The following is an 18,339-nucleotide window of genomic DNA, read 5'->3' as shown; positions in this document are numbered from 1 at the left end:
CAATGAAAAAAATTTAAACATTCCAAACTAACACACTTGTGGGCCTGTTCAGCACAAAGTATCCAGTTTGAGGACTGTGGTATCAAGTAAAAATCTCTAGGAAATAGACAGCTGAGTTTTACCTCTGACCCTATGTGACTTTAGGGTAACAAAAAAGCATTAGTAAACAAAAGACACTTAATGCTGCCTATTACATGCAAAAACTCTCCAAAAAAAAGCAGATCCTAAAGCCAGACAACATAGACTTTATGTATATGGTTTCGGCTTCTCATCTCTGGGGTTATCATGATGGTGGATTTGGTTCATGGATAGTGAAATGTGGAACTTTCTACCTTTGTCATTTGAATACTATGGTGGAGATTACCATTTAGGCTGCTCTTCAGTTTTTGATTAAAGACTGGTTTATTTGAAACAAAGTGAGTTGACCTTTAGACCACAGAAGGTTAAAAGATATCCAATAAGTGAACATGAAGGAAATTGGAGGACTAAATGAATAAAAATAAAAGCAAAACAAAGTGATAAATAATGCCCACAGGTGGTTCTCTGAGAAGGTGCACATCTGAGGGAGAGCCATACACACCCAATACAATAATACAGACCCAATACACAGTTGTTGGAGAAAGTCTGACTTGACATTTCCCCTCTGCAGAGGAGAGGGGGAGAGAGCATAGCCAGATTTATTCGCTCTTTCCTTTATCATGTTTTAGAGATTTTTTTTTTTTTACTCTGAGGTTTTAAATATGTTCTAGTACCTTGCCTACAAAATTGTTATGGTTTTATGGTTATGGTTCCATCCATCTAAGATTGATTTTTGTATATGGAACCAATTTATGTCTAATTTAATTTTTCCTCCAATGGACATAAAAATTTCATAGGGGTATGTGTTTAGAAGTTCAACTTTCTCTGCTGATCAGCAGTGCCAAATCAGCTGTTGAAAAAAATTCTGTATTTATTTGGGTATGTTTCAGGGCTTGATGTTGTTTCTTTGGTTAGTTGGTCTAATTCTCTGCATAAGTACCAGTGGTCCTTGTTAATCTAACTTGACTATGTTTCTTAATGCCTAATAGATCTGTTCCCTATGCCATTGTTCCTCTTTAGGAGTGTCTTACCTGTTCTTGGCTCCTTTTTAAAAAAATTTGAAATGAATTCAGACTTAAAGAAAAAGATCATAGACTATATAAAAGACTCCAGTATACCTCTATCCAGATTCCCTAATTTTTAACATTTTGCTACTTTTTCATTCTTATTCATTCTGTCTCCCACTCCCCATTCTGTTATTTTTTCCTGAATCATTTGAGTGTAAGTTGCATATATTATGTCTCTTTACCCCTAAAAATGTTCAGTATGTGTTTCCCAAGAACAAGAATGTTATCTGAGCTTTAGTCCGTATTCCTATTTTATCAGCTGTCCCTTTTCCTTTATTGCAGAATTTTCCCTTTAGTCCAAGGTCACTGCTAATGCACATGAATGATTCTTGATAAAATGAACCAGTAAATAGGATTTTAAAAGACCTTTGTAAACTCCATAGTAACCACCCACAGAAATACACAGCAACTATCATTACAGGGAAAATTTAGAACTATTCCTCAATGATTGAAGGATGCCTGGTATCAGTGCTGTTTTTCAACTTAGTATGGGAGGGCCTGGATGGTATGGAAAAATCAGAAAAATAAAAAGCAGAAATACATACTTGAGGAAGAAAAACAAAGTTTACAGAATAATGTCATTATCCTTTCTAATGTCTAACTAGGTCATCCCAGGGAGGAAATATTTGCAAATGATACAACCAGCAAGGGGTTAATATCCAAAATATACAAAGAGCTCATACAATTCAATATAAAAAAAATCAAACAAGTCAATCAATAAATGGGCAGAAGACCTGAATACACATTTTCCCAAAGACATACAGATGGCTAACAGGTGCATGAAAAATATTTAATATTGCTAATTATTAGAGAAATGCAAATCAAAACCACAATGAGGTTTCACCTCATTCCTGTCAAAATGGCTGTCATCAAAAAGTATACAAAAAAAGATGTTGGAGAGGATATAGAGAAAAGGGAACACTTGTACACTGCTGGTAGGAATGTAAATTGGCACAGTCACTAAGAAAAACAGTATAGAGGTTCCTTAAAAAACTGAAAATATAAGTACCATATATTCTAGCAATTCCACTCTTGGCTATACATCCAGAAAAAATGAAAATAGCAATTTGAAAAAAATACATGCACCCCATAGTTCATAGCAGCACCATTTACTACAATAGTCAACACATGAAATAACCAGAGTGCCCACCAACAGATAATTGGATTAAGAGGTGGTTTTATAATTACATATATATATACACACATATATACACACACATATATATAAAATGAAATATTAGCCAAAAAAAAATACTGCCATTTGCAACAATAGGAGTGGACCTGGAGAATATTATGCTTAGTGAAATAGGTCAGACAAAGGAAGACAAATACTGTATGTTATCACGTATATGTGGATCTAAAATAGAATACAAATAATGTGTATGCAAGAAAGAAGGAGACTCACAGAAATTAAAAACAAAATTTGGTTACCAAAGTGGGCAGGGACAAATTAGGGGTTTGGATGAGCAGATACAAACTATATATAAAAACAAAGATATACTGTATATCACAGGAAATTATAGCCACTATTTTGTAATAATCTATAATGGAGTATAATCTGCAAAAATACTGAATCACTATACTGTACGCCTGAAACTAATGTAATATTGTAAACCAACTACCCTTCAATTAAAAACAAGGACTTAGAGACGACTACTAAAAGCAACACGTGATTCTGATCTGTCTCTTTGCTCTAAAAGACATTATTGGGACAACCGACAAAATTTGAAAGAGATCTGAGGATTAGGTGCCCGTAATTATAGGGTGAATCCTGATTTTGATGGTTGTATTATGGTTGTGTATGAGCATGTCTAATATATTAAAGGATAATGTGATACCAGATTTCCAAATAAACCCCCAGTGGTTTGGGGTGGGAGTTCTTTGCTATGTACTTACTACAAGAGAACTTGTGCTTTTTCTTTTTTTCAAGATTAAAAAAAAATTAGAAAAAAAAATTTTAATGGTAAATAAAGGTCAAATACAGGATTAACTGAATGGAGGAGATAGATCATCTCAAGAATCAGCAGGCTTATCAATATGGAAGAATCATTGTAAGTGTGCCAGGAAGGTGAGAATAGGCAGGTAGAGAAGCTTTTCAGGAGCATCCCACGAGATGAAAACCCAACCCTAGCCTCTCCTTTCTGAACTCTAAACCCGGCGCTGGGCCTCGTCCCGCCTCCAACACCACTTCCGAGTATGGGCCTCGCCTACCACGCGTAGCCACGCCTACAGACCGGTTTCCAGCCCTCACCTCATCCGCTGGGCCTGCTTCTTACACCTAGTCCCCGCGCTGCAGCGACCCCAATGCCCCTCAGTACCCACGCGGGAGAAACTGCAGTTTCCCTGCCTGCAATGGTTGAACTCGATCTGTAGGTAGAATTCCCGAGCCCCGCCCCCTACGGCCGAGGCAGGAAGCGGAAGTGGCGTCACTGGTCCGCGGCGGTCTTTCCCGTGGCTCTGCGCCCGGTGGAGCAAGTCACGTTAGTGGGTCGTCGTGTGGTTCGGCCTGTGCATGGGGAGGGAGATATGAAGGAAAGGCTCTGGGATGTAAGGAGCGTGTTAAAGGGCAAGTTTGGCCCTTCACCCACGTCCGCCGGGACTTGTGCCGCGGCCTTCAGCCTGGTTGGGAATTGCAGTAAGAGTGCGTCCACGCGGTGTTTTCATCCTCTGTGCTTCCTTGTTCAAAAACTTCCAGTGTGGCCTTTGTGACTTGAATCCGCGAGGGAAAGAATTTCCTCTGTTCCAGTCAGCGTTGCTCAGACTTCCGCGCCTCCAGTTATCAAGGCCTGATGATCACGCCATGTTCCGGTGAGTACTGTGGAAAAGTCTGTTCAAAAGGCCTTGTTTTTTTTTTTTTTTTTAAGTGCCAAAGATTGTTTCATTTGAGAATTTGGCTTTGTCTGCAGGCATTCTTTGGTTCTGAATATTAAACAGAAGTAGAAAGATGTTTTCTTCGGTTTCAAGGATGCGCGTATTTCTGTATATAAATTTAAACGTATGTAGATCAGTTTTGTTTTGTTTTGTTTTGTTTTGTTTTTAAGAATAGCGAGATACTCAACTACCTTGTCATCTGAAATTCCTAGGGCCCTGCATTCCCAGAGTCAAAACCGGGGCCTCCAAGAGATAAGGTGGAGGCTTTATGATACTAGTTCTTGGATAATTGAGTTTACAGTTAACTGGATGTTTGGACTAAGTGTTTTATCCCCACAGTTTTCTTTTGTAAAATCTTAAACCTCAAGAAAATTTGAACACCCAGTACAATGAATGTTTGTTGTAGTAGTGATGCAGGAAAAATGGATGTGGGGCGTGAGGAGGGCTGTGTACCAGGCCTCGTTTGAGCCCCTGGGACGTGCCCCACCAAGTGTGGGTCCTTGACTTTGCGTGGGAAAGAATTTAAGAGCAAGCCATAGTTGAGTAAAGGTAGATTTATTTAGAGATACTTGAGAAGGCAAGAGAAAGGCCATGAGGTGTGGGGGTTTGGTGCTCAGAGTAAAAGTAGGTGCACACTCCATAGACAGAGTGTGGGTCATCTCTCTTGAGGGGAAGAGAGAGACGGCAGCCACGAGACGCCTTGTTGCCGGTTTTTATGGGCTAAGTGGCTTCATATGCTGAGTGAAGGACCAGTCTAACTAGCCTGGGGAAGAGGCCAGGATTCCCAGGAAGTTGGCTATTTCCCACTCTGACCTTTTGTGGCTAGCCTTGCGACTGCCATGGCGCCCATGGGCTTGTTGTTCACTGTGTTAATATATTACGATGGGCATGTAATGAAGCTCAAGTTCTACTGGAAGTCAAGTCTCCCACTATCTTGAGCCTCAAGGCCTACTGGGGGTTGAATCTTTTGCCATTCTTGTGTTACTTGCTGTGTTACTCCTTTATTGGCTGTGCCCTGCTCTCTTCCTTTCTCAGTAGATTCACTCACTTTCAGCATTTTGCATGTTTATTCTCTCTGTAGATTTATGAATACTTACTATGGTGAACTGTTTGGGAGTAAGTTGAAGATAAATTGCGTACATGATGTAATATCATCTAACATCTACTCTCCCAAAATGGAACTTTTCCACATTGTTCCAACATGTGGTTTTGGTAGTTTTGTTATTTAAATTCAGTCAGGGTTTATATGTGACTATTGCTTATGTCTTTTAGTCTTTTTTAACCTAGATCAATTGCTACTGTTTGTCTATTATATTCATTATATTGACTCTTTGAAGAGTCACATGCTTTCTTTTTGAAAGTCACACATTTTGATATTTCTCCTTTTATTTTCAGTGTGTTTAAATGTTTCCTCCATGTCTCTTTTTTCTTGTGAACTGGTATTTGGGTCCAGAGCAGAGGTTGACAAACTTGTAAATTTATGCTATCCTATGATTAGGCATGCTAAGTTTGCTTATTTGCTTAACGTATGGATCACCAGAGCTCTCTGTTTTAAAGATGGACTTTTCCATAGAATAAAAAAGTCATATGTGGAGTGATATTTTGATACTCAGAATGTCGTTCCCTATCATTTATTTTAGCATCTGTTAATAACTTGCAGTGAATAAACATCTGTATATAGTTTCACATGATTTACAGGGTAAGCTCCTCATTTTGGCTTCCCACATCAAAGGCGAAAATATACATTTACTTTGACTGGATATTGTAAATGCCCTTCCACAGGTCTTGGGTCATTTGTAGTTTCTGATCAACTTTTGAAAAACATGTCTAAAATTTATTATGAAGAAATATAAGGAAAATTTTTTAGTTTTAATTTGAAGGTATTTGTTTTAAAAAGAATATCTTACTCACTTTCATCTTAAGTAAAATATACAAATACATATTCAGAAATAACAGTATTTTGGTTTATATTCTGTTGTGCACAGACATTTTATGTGAGTCTTATTTGATTTGTATGTTGTAATTCTGTTTTTGTGTTTCTCTTACTTGTGTTTATGTATACTGAAACATTTTTGTGGGGAATAGCAAATTGTTTGATGGTCCATAAGTGGTCAATGAGATTATTTCTAAGAATGTATTTTATGTTACCTCATATATGTTAAATATTACATAAGCACGGATCAGTATGAAAAAATTGAGATCTTTACATTATTTTCTTCACTTGAAGCATTCAGTATTCACTGCACGCAAGTTTTATCAGGTATATGTGTTTTTTTAAACACTTTTTTTTTACTTTTTTTTTGGTGGGGGGAGGGAGGTAATTAGGTTTGTTTGTTTGTTTATTTAGGAGGAGGTACTGGGAATTGAACCCAGGACCTTGTGCATGCCAGGCATGCACTCTACCACTTGAGCTATACCCTCCCCCCAGGTATATGTGTTTTGTGTTTAGATCATACAAAATTCATAATTGAAACAGTAGATTCAAATATTCAAGTTGTGAGCTTGAGTACTTGTGAGCTACAGTCTCCTAATGAGACATCTGGCTCATAATGGTCCTTAGTAAATGACAACTGATGTTAGTGATAGTCTTATATATAGGGCATACTGCTTTTGTAGCTTTCACACATGTTATCTTCAGAGAAAGAGCTAATTTATCGTGTTGGAAGACTGATAATTAATCTGTTGATTAATGATTGATCTGAAGCACAATTTTAGATAACCTAATCTCCAAAGCAATGGAGATGGCCATATCCACTTACTTTCATTATATGCCTTGAAATGATCTTGGCATCAAGGAAAGGAATTTCAGGCAGATTTCATTATCATGATATACTCCACACCTCTCCGTCATGGGCTGTCTCTGATGGAGCATAATGCCCTGTCACTTCTGCCACCACATATTGGACAAAGTATGTTTCAGCTGGTGCTGGCTATCAGCAGTCATGCAATGGAGATTTTGAGAGGATCCCAGGGATGGTGGGAGGAATGTTGACAACATCTACTACTCCATCCTTCACAGCACGATCAGCTCTAATAACGGTCTCCTCAAAAAGAGAGCCAAGTTCCAAACATTCCACATATGCATAACTACCATTCCAGATGAAACCTCCAGAGAGTCCCAGAGAAAAAAATTAAACCATGTGAGAAAACAACTCTTATTCTATTGTATTCATTGTTACATGTCTTGGGATCTTAGAGAATGTATCTTAAAACTGCCATAATAGGAAGTAAGGGTCTAACAGAAGAAAGGAAAGAAGGAAGGACGATCACAAAGAATGAAGCAACATCTGAGCTTTCCTAGGCAGCATATTACTATCAGTCATATCAACAAATCATCTTTCAAATCTAGATTCCTACTTTGAAATTGAAAACCACATCTCTCTTCCTATAAAAAGTAGGATGGCAGAATCGGTGTCAACCAGCCAGGTCATAGTCTGAGGTCATAGTCTGAGTCAGTCTCAGTCTCTTCTTTTGAAAAGTGGGGTGAATGAGAGAAAGTATCTCAAAGAAATGTTTTTCAAGATGATATGAAGTCATACATGGGAAGAAACAAGCACAGTTCTGCTGTGGTAAGCACTGTTATGACTATTGTATGATTTTCATCCCATTTCCTCCGGGGAAAACAAGCACACAGCCAAAGGAGGGTGAAGAGCACCAACATTCAGGAGGATAAATTTGGTGGCAACCACGTCAGCACTTGATATGATAAGTGCTTTACATCTAAAGTTAGAAATTGTAAGGGTGGCTGCAAAAAAGCTGACCAAACATGGAACTTTATAGGCGGCATATATGAAAGAAATGTCAAAAGAGAATTACCAAGGAAGTTGCTGAGGAGAAATGTAACACAAAAACAAAAGTGAAGTCACTTTTGGAAATAGAAGAAATGAGCATGTCTTTTAGGGGAGAAGAAGAACTAAGAGATTTAAATTTGCAACATCCTGCCTTTGGGGCCCACAGTGTCCACTTAGTTCTGAGGCCTATGGCCCATTACAGACAAGGGGCTCCTCGATTGAGGAGCGTGGTTCTTGTGACATACAGTGGACACCTGATAAATGTGATCTTCTAGTCTTAACTTCTGTCTTGCGTGACTCCCATTAATCAATATTCCCCTTAAACAGGGGTAGCCGTCGAAGATGAAACTCTGGTCATTGCAAACACAACAGGTCTTTTACCTCTTTTGCCCTCCATGCAGCACTTTTAATTAATGACAATCCCTGTGGCTCCCTTTCAGAGACTGCCTGCCAGGTGGATTCTTCCAAGAAGAGGGGAAAGCATATGAACTACATAGAAAAGAGGAGGAAACAAGATCACAAAACCATTAAAATAAATTACAAATCACGTATGAGAGTGTAGGCTCACGTGTTCATGCTTGCAAGTGAGGATGTGTTGCACTAAAAAAATCTCTGGAATTAATTGCAAAACAAGATTGATAGATTGGATTTAAAATATTCAAAGCTTCTATAAATCAAATTTGTAAAAACTGAGAGGCAAATGTAAGGTTTGAAAATAAATGTTGGCGTCCTTTATGATAGAAGTTTCAGTGTTATTAATGCCTAGAGATTGCTAATTCATTAAAGAGGCAACAGAATTGAGGACCAATTTGCCCTGAGGAGGTGGGTGGAAGAGGCCTCTCTGAAATACGAATATTGAGCCATGAGAGGAAGAATGAGTAATAGGAGGAAATAGGGAAAGGGCAAAAATCAAAAGTAATTACATTATTTGATGTAATGTATGATACTTGATGATGTTGTGGACACTAAAGTGAAACAGTGACAACAATCAAACGGAACTAGTAAGTCCTATCAGTTAAGTTGAATCTGCTGCAAAAATAGTTATGGAATATCGTAGAAAAATCCAATCATATTAGGAATAAAACAGACAACACATGGTGCAAAATGAATCTACAGTGCGTAGTTAGTAATTGATCAGGCACAGGAAATTGAATAGCAGCCTACAATTGTGGGAGAGAGCAGAGACGAGGAGGAGATTCTCTGGGAAAATACTCTTATTGGGAAAAGGCTCTAGATTCCAAAGAAAGAAGGAAACAGCAAGAGCTGGAAAAGACTGGTTTCAGTAGAAACTAAAGCACCTTCGAAGTACGGGGACTTCACTATATAGACGAAATAAATACCTGACTGTCCCAGTCTCATTATTCTAGAGATAAAGCCCATTACCCATTTTCTTTCCTGACAGATCAGAGTGTACAGAGAGGATATTGGTTATTTGGGAAATTGTATTGTAAAATGGATGTGTTACACAAATTCTTCCATTTACTTGAAGAGTGCAGTCTTAGTTTGGACTGCTGTAACAAAACAGCATAAACTGGGGGGCTTATAACAGAAATGTACTTCTCATGGTTCTGGAGGCTGGAAGTCTGAGATCAGGGTGCCAGAATGATCAAGTTCTGGTGAAGACTGTCTTCCAAGTTATAGACTCTCTTATGGGTTACAGACGGTCCACTTCTCATTTTATTCTCACAGGGCAGAAAGCAGAGAGAAAAGACAAGCTTTCTCATGACTCTCAGAAAAGAATGAACCCAATCATAAGGTCTCCATCCTTGTGACTTCATCTAATCTTAATTACCTCCTGAAAGCCCTACCTCCTGATACAATCACATTGCAGGATAGGGTTTTGACATGAATGTTACGGGGACACAGATACTCAGACCATAACAAGTACTAATGGGGAAATGAGAGCTTCCATCGAGGATGTGAAGGGCTGCTATAAAGATCACTGCTACATTTATTTCCAGAGTGAACTACAATATAAAATAAATTCTATAAGGCACTCACAGAACAGATTCATTTTTCTTCCCCAAAGCAGCTCTTGCCATCAGTGAATCCACTGGAAATTCACTCTTGCTCAAGGAAATCCACCCTCTCATTAAAAAAAAAAAAAAAAAACTTATGAGCTCTCCTGCACCATGGCCTTGGTCTCCTAGCTCTCCTGCATCTACTCGGCCCTCATCCTGCACAATGATGAGGTGATGGTCACGGATGATAAGATCAAAGCCCTCATTAAAGCAGCTGATGTAAATGTTGAACCTTTCTGCCCAGGCTTATTTGCAAAGGCTCTGGCCAATGTCAACATCGGGAGCCTCACCTGCGACATAGGGACTGGTGGGCTTGCCTGAGCAGCTGATGCTGCACCAGCAGGAGGTCCTGCCACCTCCACCACTGCTGCCCCAGCTGAGGAGAAGAAAGTGGAAGCAAAGAAAGAAGAATCCGAGGAGTCTGATGATGACGTGGGCTTTGGTCTTTTTGACTAAACCTCTATAGTAACACATTGAATAAAAAGCTGAGCTCTTAAAAAAAAACTTATGAAGTTCCATGAATGACACAAAGGACTTTCCCAGCTATAAGGTTCTATAACCTGTTAGTCCCGGGGAGAGGGTCTAGCTCACTGGTAGAGTGTGTGCTTAGCATGCACGAGTTCCTGGCTTCAATCCCCAGCACCTCCATTAAAAAATAAATTTTAAAAGTATAAAAAACCCTGTTAATCCAAACTTATTTCCAAATTTGGTTTCATTCATTTAACAAATATTTGAGTGCCTACACTGTATTATAGACTTGCTATATACACAGTCAGACCAAAGTTTGCCAAATACCGATCTTGGTTTCCAGGAAGCACACAGTCTAGATTTTTAGTAAACAGTAGCGAAGAGAGTAAATTAGTGAAGAACAGGACTAGAAGAAGTCTAAATAAGAGGTTTCAGATAGTTTCTTATCAATATAAGCAAAGGTATTTAGGCAAATGAGTGAATTTTATTTCCTCCCTGAGAATTGTATACCTTTTTTTCTTCCTAGACTTCATCTAGGAAAGTAAACCTAAATTTTGAATGACGTATGTTAATATTTGAAGACACAGCTTTCTGTGAGCACCATGTCAGTCCTTTCTATAATTGGCAGTGTCCCAGTTTTATTTTAATTGAGGTATGATACAGTAATATGCATGGATCTTAAACACATGAAGAACTTTTCTGATGTATTACACTCATGCAGCTACTTACCTAGTAGATCAAGATACAAAACATGTCCATCACCCAGAAAGTGTCTTCATGCCCTTTCCCAGTCAATACCTCCCCTCACCAAGGTGCCCACTGTTCTGACTCTTATCTTCATCAGTGGTTTTGCCTGCTCTTAAATTTCATGTAAGTGGAATCGTATAATATATATATTTTCATGTCACTCAGAATTGTCTTTGAGATTTGTCTCTGTTGTCATACGTAGTGCATAGCAGTAATCTGTTCTTTTTATACTGGCATGGAGCTTTCTGTATTTTGGTATACCATAGTTTATTTATCCATTCTACCAGCAATGGGCATTTGAATTATTTTCAGTTTGGTGCTGTCATAAAAACCACTGCTGTAAACCTTTTAAGCATTCATTTCTGTCAAGTATATACCTAAGAGTGGGAGAGCTATGCTGTAGGACAGGAGTATGTTTAGATTTGGTAGACGTGCCAAAGTAATTGCATCCATTTATACTTCGACTAGCAGTGTTTGAATGTTCTCATTGTTTCAAGTCCTTGCTGGCTCTTGGTATTTTCAGTCTAGCCATCCATTGTGGATATGGTATTTTCAGTCTGGCCATCATCTAGTAGATGAATAGATGATTATCTTGATACGTCTAATGGTAATGAGGAGGAGGCAAAGGACGAACATTTCTGCACAGGAAAGAGGAGATAAATGACACTAAAGGAAGTTCTTGGGAAGTGGTTGCTCATGGGTGTATAAACTCAGAAGAAACCCAAGTGATGAATTTCAGAAAAAGAGGGATAAGACATATGCTCGAAGAAGTCAGACTGGTATTTCTGACTGTCAGAGCTTTGATCCTTGCTTATCAGTAATTCTCTAGTCCCAGCACCCATGGCTCATCACAGAGAGAAGAAACACCTGCTGGCCAGTTTCCTCAGGGCCCCATTCAGGTCCCTGTTCCTCAGGCTGTAGATGAAGGGGTTCAGCATGGGGGTGACCACAGTGTACATCACTGAGGCAGTTGCCTTCCTCGCGGAGGAGGGGGAAGAGGCAGAACTGAGACACACTCCTAACCCTGTCCCGTAGAATAAGGAAATGACTGTTAGGTGAGACCCACAGGTGGAAAAAGCTCTGGACTTACCCTCCACTGAGGACATTTTCAGTATGGAGGAAATAATCTTACAGTAAGAGAAAAGGATCCCAGTCAGTGGAATAAAACCTAGCAGACCACTCACAGAATACAGTGCAGTGTAGTTGCTGAGAGCATCAGAACAGGCAGACTTGAGCACCTCAACCAATTCACAGAAGAAGTGCAGGATTTCTGTTTGCATGCAGAACGAGAGATGCAATACCATGAGACTGTGGAGGAGAGACACTAGGACACTGAGAGACCAGGAGACGAGAGCCAGCAGACCACAGAGCTGGGGGTTCATTATGACCGTGTAGTGCAGGGGGTGGCAGATGGCCACAAACCGGTCATAGGCCATCGCCAATAAGAGTAAGCTGTCCAGACACACAAAAACTGAGAAAAAATACATCTGTATGATGCAGCCTGCATAGCTGATGGCTTTGTTCTCTGTCTGGATGTTCACCAGCATTTTTGGAACTATGGTGGAATTGAAACAAATATCAGAAAAAGACAGGTGGGAGAGGAGAAAGTACATGGGGGTGTGGAGGTGAGAGTCAGAGCTGACAGCCAGGATGATTAGAAGGTTCCCAAGCACGGTGACCAGGTACATGGACAGGAACAGCCCGAAGAGGAGGGGCTGCAGTTCTGGCTCATCTGAGAGTCCCAAGAGGAGGAATTCTGAGACACGTGTTTGGTTTCCTGCATCCGTGTAGCTGATCATTCTCCCAGGTAACCGACAAAGCAGTGCTAATGAAAGCAAACAACAGGAGTTCCCAAATACAAAAATATTTTTATCCTCCCAATGACCCTCCCCCCAACATAAACAGAGGAACCCACATTTTTGAGTAACAATCTGAAATTCATTCACCTAGAGGATTACAAACACCATTATCTTGTACAGAAGATTTGGGGGAAAATCTATTCCTCTCTCCTGACCTTTATCACATATTAGTCATTGCCTTCAAGATCTGAATCAATATACCATCAACCTTTGTGGTGTCCTGCTCAGCTTCACCTCATTTCAGATGTAGCACATCAATGGTTTGAACATTCTTCCTTCTTCATACCAAGCACTGAAATGGTAGTCAGATGACCATTAAGATTATAAATAAGATGAGCATATCTGCTGTCATCACCATCATCTGATTCAGAGTCTAGAGTCCTTTCAGGAGCTGCAAACCTAAAATCTTCAGGAATTTTTAACTAGGCTCTCCTCTCTTAGCTCCTACTTATGTCCATGTTCCTGGAATTATTTGACTGCTGGGAAAAGCCTTTTACATGTGCATGTATACACAGCCCTCTTTCTAAAAGCACTTACTAAGCCCAGATGGATCAACCAGATTGTAGCAGGGAAGAAGATCTTGGAAGGATGGATGGTGAGAGGTCTCCAGAGATAGCTCTTGTTATGGAATCCAAATAGACCTTGGGTCAGCAAGACAATATTCTTCGTGGCCGGGGGTCAGTGAGCTGGGAGCAAAGGGACAGATAAGGGGCATTTATCCTTTTAGAGACATCCATGGTTGAATCCCCAGAGCTCTTAATTAAATATATGCTCCTATTGTTACTCTGTTTCTAAACACCTTTGCCCCTTGGGAGAGAGATCCATAGTAAAATGGAAACTGTCCTTGGCAATTATATTCCCACGTGGGAGATTTGGGGGCAGTCATGCTTTCCTTCACATTGGGAGCTCTCCTTTCCTTAGATAATGATGTCACAGTTCAGGATTGTCTCTGAAAAATATCCCATTAGACTCTGGACTAATGTTCTTTGCCAGTCAGAATACTTAAATAGCAATTGTATATGGCCTGCTAAGTCTCTAACAGTACCCTAAATCAAAGATTTGCCCTGTCAGATATGACTATAATAACACTGTGAATAAAACTTATTAACAAAACTATCAGTTAATACCACGCTGTTTATTATTATTCATTTAATGATAACCCTAACAGAAGGGTTATTATGTCTGTTTTAGGTATGAATAACAGTAGAGAAAATGACTAATTTACTACAGTCATATGCTGTAAATGGCAGAGTTGGGATTGGAGCAGATGCCTGACTTTAGAATAGATAGAAAATTGCTTTATAGTCCTTTGCATCCATTTTTTATAAGTTTAACCTATAAAGCATTTTCACTTACTTACTTGTAGTGATAATGTGTTCTAATTTTATTTTCTAGTTTTTAAAATTTAAAATGCATGTTTTCTTTTAAAATCACATCAAAAAATAAAATACTTAGGAATAAACCTAACCAAGGAGGTGCAAGACTTATATGGCACCCAGTGAAGCCTGATTCCTGGATCTCTTTTCAAGAAAGGACTTGTCATTCAGTTTCAGCCTCCAGCTGTTACCACTTTTAGGATCTGCTTGAGCTTTTAAGGCCATGCTCTTCCTGGGGTTATAGGGCCTGGTCTTTTCTGCCCAATGTGGGACCCCTCCAGAGATCAGCCTGTGCACCAGAATACCTCACTGACTGCCAGGTTTTCTCAGATCTGCATAACCATCTGTTATGGACTTCATCCCTTTTGACATCCTAAGGAGATAGTATTCCAGTCTTCTGGTACCCTTTGGTACCCTAGTGCTTATCTTAGGGATCCTGTGCAAGCTGTAACCATTTGGGATTCTTTAGGAGATAAAAGAAGTTTTAGTATCCTTTTGGATGAAAGCAATTAACTGAAAAAAAAAGGCTACAAATCTAATTCTCATGTTGTGTGAAGAGCTGTGGGGATTTGGGGGGTGGTCTAGAGAAAAGATGCGACTTTGAGGGATCATCATACATGCTTTTACTGGGTGACACCTTGACAAGTTTGCATTTGAGGGAAGTTCTTCCTAGCAGGAGTCTGTCTAAAGGCTACAGGAGGGGTCTCCTGGAGAAGATGGGTTCAAAGAGGGGGTTTCTGTGTGTAGGTGCTATTGTACAACATCACAAGGTGGCCATTGGGTTAGAGAGCTCTGGAAGGGAAGGGCTGTAGCAGCTTGGGGCCTTAAAACTACAAGGCCCTTATCTTATCAATAGGTAATAGCTGTCCAGTGAGGTTTTTCAGGGTTTGCAAAGCAGGCAGGTCTAAGTGGCTTAAAATGTGATTGTTTGGACTGTTTTTTAAAGATATTTCTTTTCTGGTTTTGTTTGTTTTTGATAGAGGTACTGGGGATTGAACCTAGGACCTTGTGCATGCTAAGCATGTACTCTACCACTGAGCTATATTTGCCACCCACTCCCCACCCCTGACTATTTTTAAAAACTGAATGTTTGAAAATTTAAGTTTAGTACCGGCAGGCTTTTGCACTGAAGATTCGTAACCTACAATGAAGCTGTAAGCACCCTAGAGGCCAATACACAGGGGCCATCTTTGGCTCATTCATGTAACAAGAGCAAAACATTTGTGGGGAAGTGAAAGCGATGTTCCCTCTCTTTATTTCATGCACATTTCAGTGTCTTGGAGGCTAGGGCTCTTTGTAGGAGCACTGAGAAATCCAGGTAAATGTTATTTCCCCACAGTGGGGTACACAAGTGCTGTCCAATGGAACTTTATGTGATAATGAGAATATTTTATATCTGCACTGTCCAGTATGGTACTAGGCACATGGGTCAGTGAACACTTGAAATGTGCTTAATAGTCACATTAGTGACTACCATGTTGGACCGCACAGAGATGGACTCTGAGGCAGCTCCAGAGATGGTGGGCAGCTGATTAGGAAGATCAGGGCCCTGGCCATGAACCCAGAACGAGGGAGAGAGGATAAGCCCCCCCCCTCACATGAACTGAACCAGCATTCCTAAGGGGTCTGGTTAGTGTGGTATCAGTGAGACCTCTAAAGGCTCTCAAGTGGACAGTGTCAGTCCTATTTTAAGTTACAGAGGACTCCAGGGCTGCTGTAGAAGGGATTGCAACTGCGAAGGGGCTCACCTCCTACTGAAAGAGTATTTCTAGCATGATAATGAATTAATTCTCCTCTTTTAGAATGTGGGCCATGGAGAGGTGAACATATGTGTGTCTTTGTGCATATATGCATACATATGTAAGTAGTAACATGAATCTGAATTAAGTTCTTAAGAAAGAATGATCACAAAGGAATGATAAAAGATCTCAGAATTTCTCTTAGCGCAGTAGTAAAAATCATCATACTAGATAAACCCTCAAATTTGATTTTCCAACCTTGGAATTTAAACAAGTTGTGTTGCTATCACAGTGACAGTGTATGTAACAGAACTAAAGCATTACTGATTTAATGAGACAAAATCTTATTTCTCTTTCATGAAAAGCAGCCACTTGGTCAGCTGCCTAGGGGAGTCCTCCATGTATTAGTCAGACTTCTAGACTATTTTGATTTTATAATATCTTCATCCCATAGTAGTCATATCAAGGGAAGAGTGAAAATGAAGAATAATGTACCAGCTCGTAAACTATTTAGCTAAGAAGTGATACATCATTTCCGCTCATATTTAATCAGCTAGATCAAAAACATATTGCCTCCTTTAATTTTAAGGGAGGGAAAACAATGCAATTCTCTTGGGTATACAGTAGGAAAGGATGACCAGAATATTGTCAATCAGCAGTAAAATCCATGCTAGAGATGCACGCAGTGTCAAATCCATATGGCAAACTGTGAAGCCTATTAGGGAGGAATATGTGTTCAGGGTCAGAGTTCTGGTTTTGAATGCGTTTTGTCACGTGGTCCCTCTGTAACTTTGGGGCAGTATTTGTTGTGTGTGTTTTGTCTTGTTAGCTCTTAGTGTCTCAATTTTCTCGTCTCTAAAATGGACACAGGAATCATTCTTATTGGGAAGATTACATAAGATAACAGAGAGCAGTTAGCATAGGCTTAAGATATAATAAGCAAACAACTCTATTTTCATACATCTTTTAATCATACTTTATCCAGTAAAAAAAAAAAAACACTGTTGGTGATACACACGTAAACAACACAGATCCACAATCAAACACGTAGAAACAAATTAAGGTGAACAATCAGTAGTTTGAGCATGCTACGCCAATATTTGAGATAACAAAACTATAGTAAATTTCAAATGGAACTTCAGAACTCACCAGTATGGAAGTAAGAAAGAAGACCAAAGACATCCTTTTTGGACAGCAGATAGGGCAGAAAGGTCATCACAGAAATTACTAGGTTAGCCATTTAAACGTGTGTTAAAAACTAGGAGAGAGCAAAATGACAGGTCTTCCAGAATTGAGTGAGGAAAAACAAGATGGTTTGAGAATTGCAAGAGTAAGGAATTCAGAATAAAGTATTTTTTCCACTAGTAGCCACAAAACTTCATCATGGAGCCAGTGGGTCTATCGCAGGCAGGAGGTTGCTTGGCTGAGGAGTCTTCTAAGGGCCCCCTTCACATCCGTGTTCCTTACACTGTAGACGAAGGGGTTCAGCATGGGGGTGACCACGGTGTACATCACTGAGGCCACTGAGACTTTCTGGGAGGAGTGAGTGACTGCAGAAGTGAAGTAGACCCCCACAAAATAAAGAAACAACTGAGAGGTGAGACCCGCAGGTTGTTTCTGCTTTCCCCCAGATGAGGTCATCTTCCTTATGGATAAAGCAATTCGTGAATAGGAGAAAAGGATCCCAGTGAGGGGGGAGACACCCAGCACCCCAGTCATGACATAGATCAGTGTGCTGTTCAGGAAGGTGTCAGAGCAGGCCAGCCGGAGAATCTGTGTCAGCTCACAGAAGAAATGTGGGATTTCTAGATCCCAACAGAAGGTCAGACGCATCATCAGAGAGATATGAAGGAGGGAGGTCGTGACACCAATGAACCAGGTGATAAAAACCAGCAGGGCACAGAGACGCAGGTTCATGATGACTGTGTAGTGCAGGGGGTGACAGATGGCCACAAAGCGGTCATAGGCCATTGCCGTCAGGAGCATAGTGTCCAGAATAGGAAAAAACATGGTAAAATATACCTGGGTGAGGCAGTGCATGTAGGAGATGGCTTTGTTCTCTGTGTGGATGCTCAGCAGCACCCTGGGGACTGTGGTGGTGCTGAAACAGATGTCCACCAAGGACAGATTGGAGAGGAAGAAATACATGGGGGTGTGGAGGTGGGAGTCAGAGATGATGGCCAGAATGATCAGGAGGTTCCCAAGCACAGTGACCAGGTACATCAATAGGAAGAGCCAAAATATGAGGGGCTTCAGTTCTGGGTTTTCAGAGAAACCAAGGAGGATGAACTCTAAAATGCCTGTTCGGTTTTCTGCTTCCAT

At 40.1% G+C, this 18,339-nt stretch overlaps 2 protein-coding genes and 1 pseudogene across 2 annotated transcripts; 1 reads left to right on the top strand and 2 right to left on the bottom strand.

The window, feature by feature from the left end:
- Nucleotides 1-9,939: 9,939 nt before the first annotated feature.
- Nucleotides 9,940-10,317, top strand: LOC102512028 (annotated as a pseudogene).
- Nucleotides 10,318-11,891: 1,574 nt separating this feature from the next.
- LOC102519620 (olfactory receptor 7D4) lies at nt 11,892-12,814 on the bottom strand. The gene is made up of 2 exons (XM_032466363.1): nt 12,377-12,814; nt 11,892-12,091 (listed from the first exon to the last, which is right to left on the bottom strand). The coding sequence occupies exons 1-2, from the start codon at nt 12,729-12,731 to the stop codon at nt 11,892-11,894; spliced, it is 555 nt and encodes a 184-aa protein (XP_032322254.1). The 5' UTR covers nt 12,732-12,814.
- Nucleotides 12,815-17,415: 4,601 nt separating this feature from the next.
- LOC102519859 (olfactory receptor 7D2-like) lies at nt 17,416-18,339 on the bottom strand. Its single transcript, XM_014554767.1, is given in 3 exon segments — nt 17,416-17,593; nt 17,595-17,643; nt 17,646-18,339. Coding segments are annotated over 3 exon segments (921 nt in total).

Source organism: Camelus ferus, chromosome 22 (assembly GCF_009834535.1).
Source record: "Camelus ferus isolate YT-003-E chromosome 22, BCGSAC_Cfer_1.0, whole genome shotgun sequence".
Lineage (NCBI taxonomy): Eukaryota > Metazoa > Chordata > Mammalia > Artiodactyla > Camelidae > Camelus > Camelus ferus.
Note: the sequence above shows the minus strand (reverse complement) of the source record. Positions and strands in the feature narration are given on the sequence as shown.

Coding starts and splice junctions, on each gene's coding strand:
- LOC102519620 (XM_032466363.1), bottom strand. CDS start 12,731: ATGTACCTGGTCACCGTGCTTGGGAACCTTCTAATCATCCTGGCTGTC. Junction 12,092..12,376: donor TCTCGTCTCCTGGTCTCTCA/GTGTCCTAGTGT, acceptor CTCACCTAACAG/TCATTTCCTTATTCTACGGG.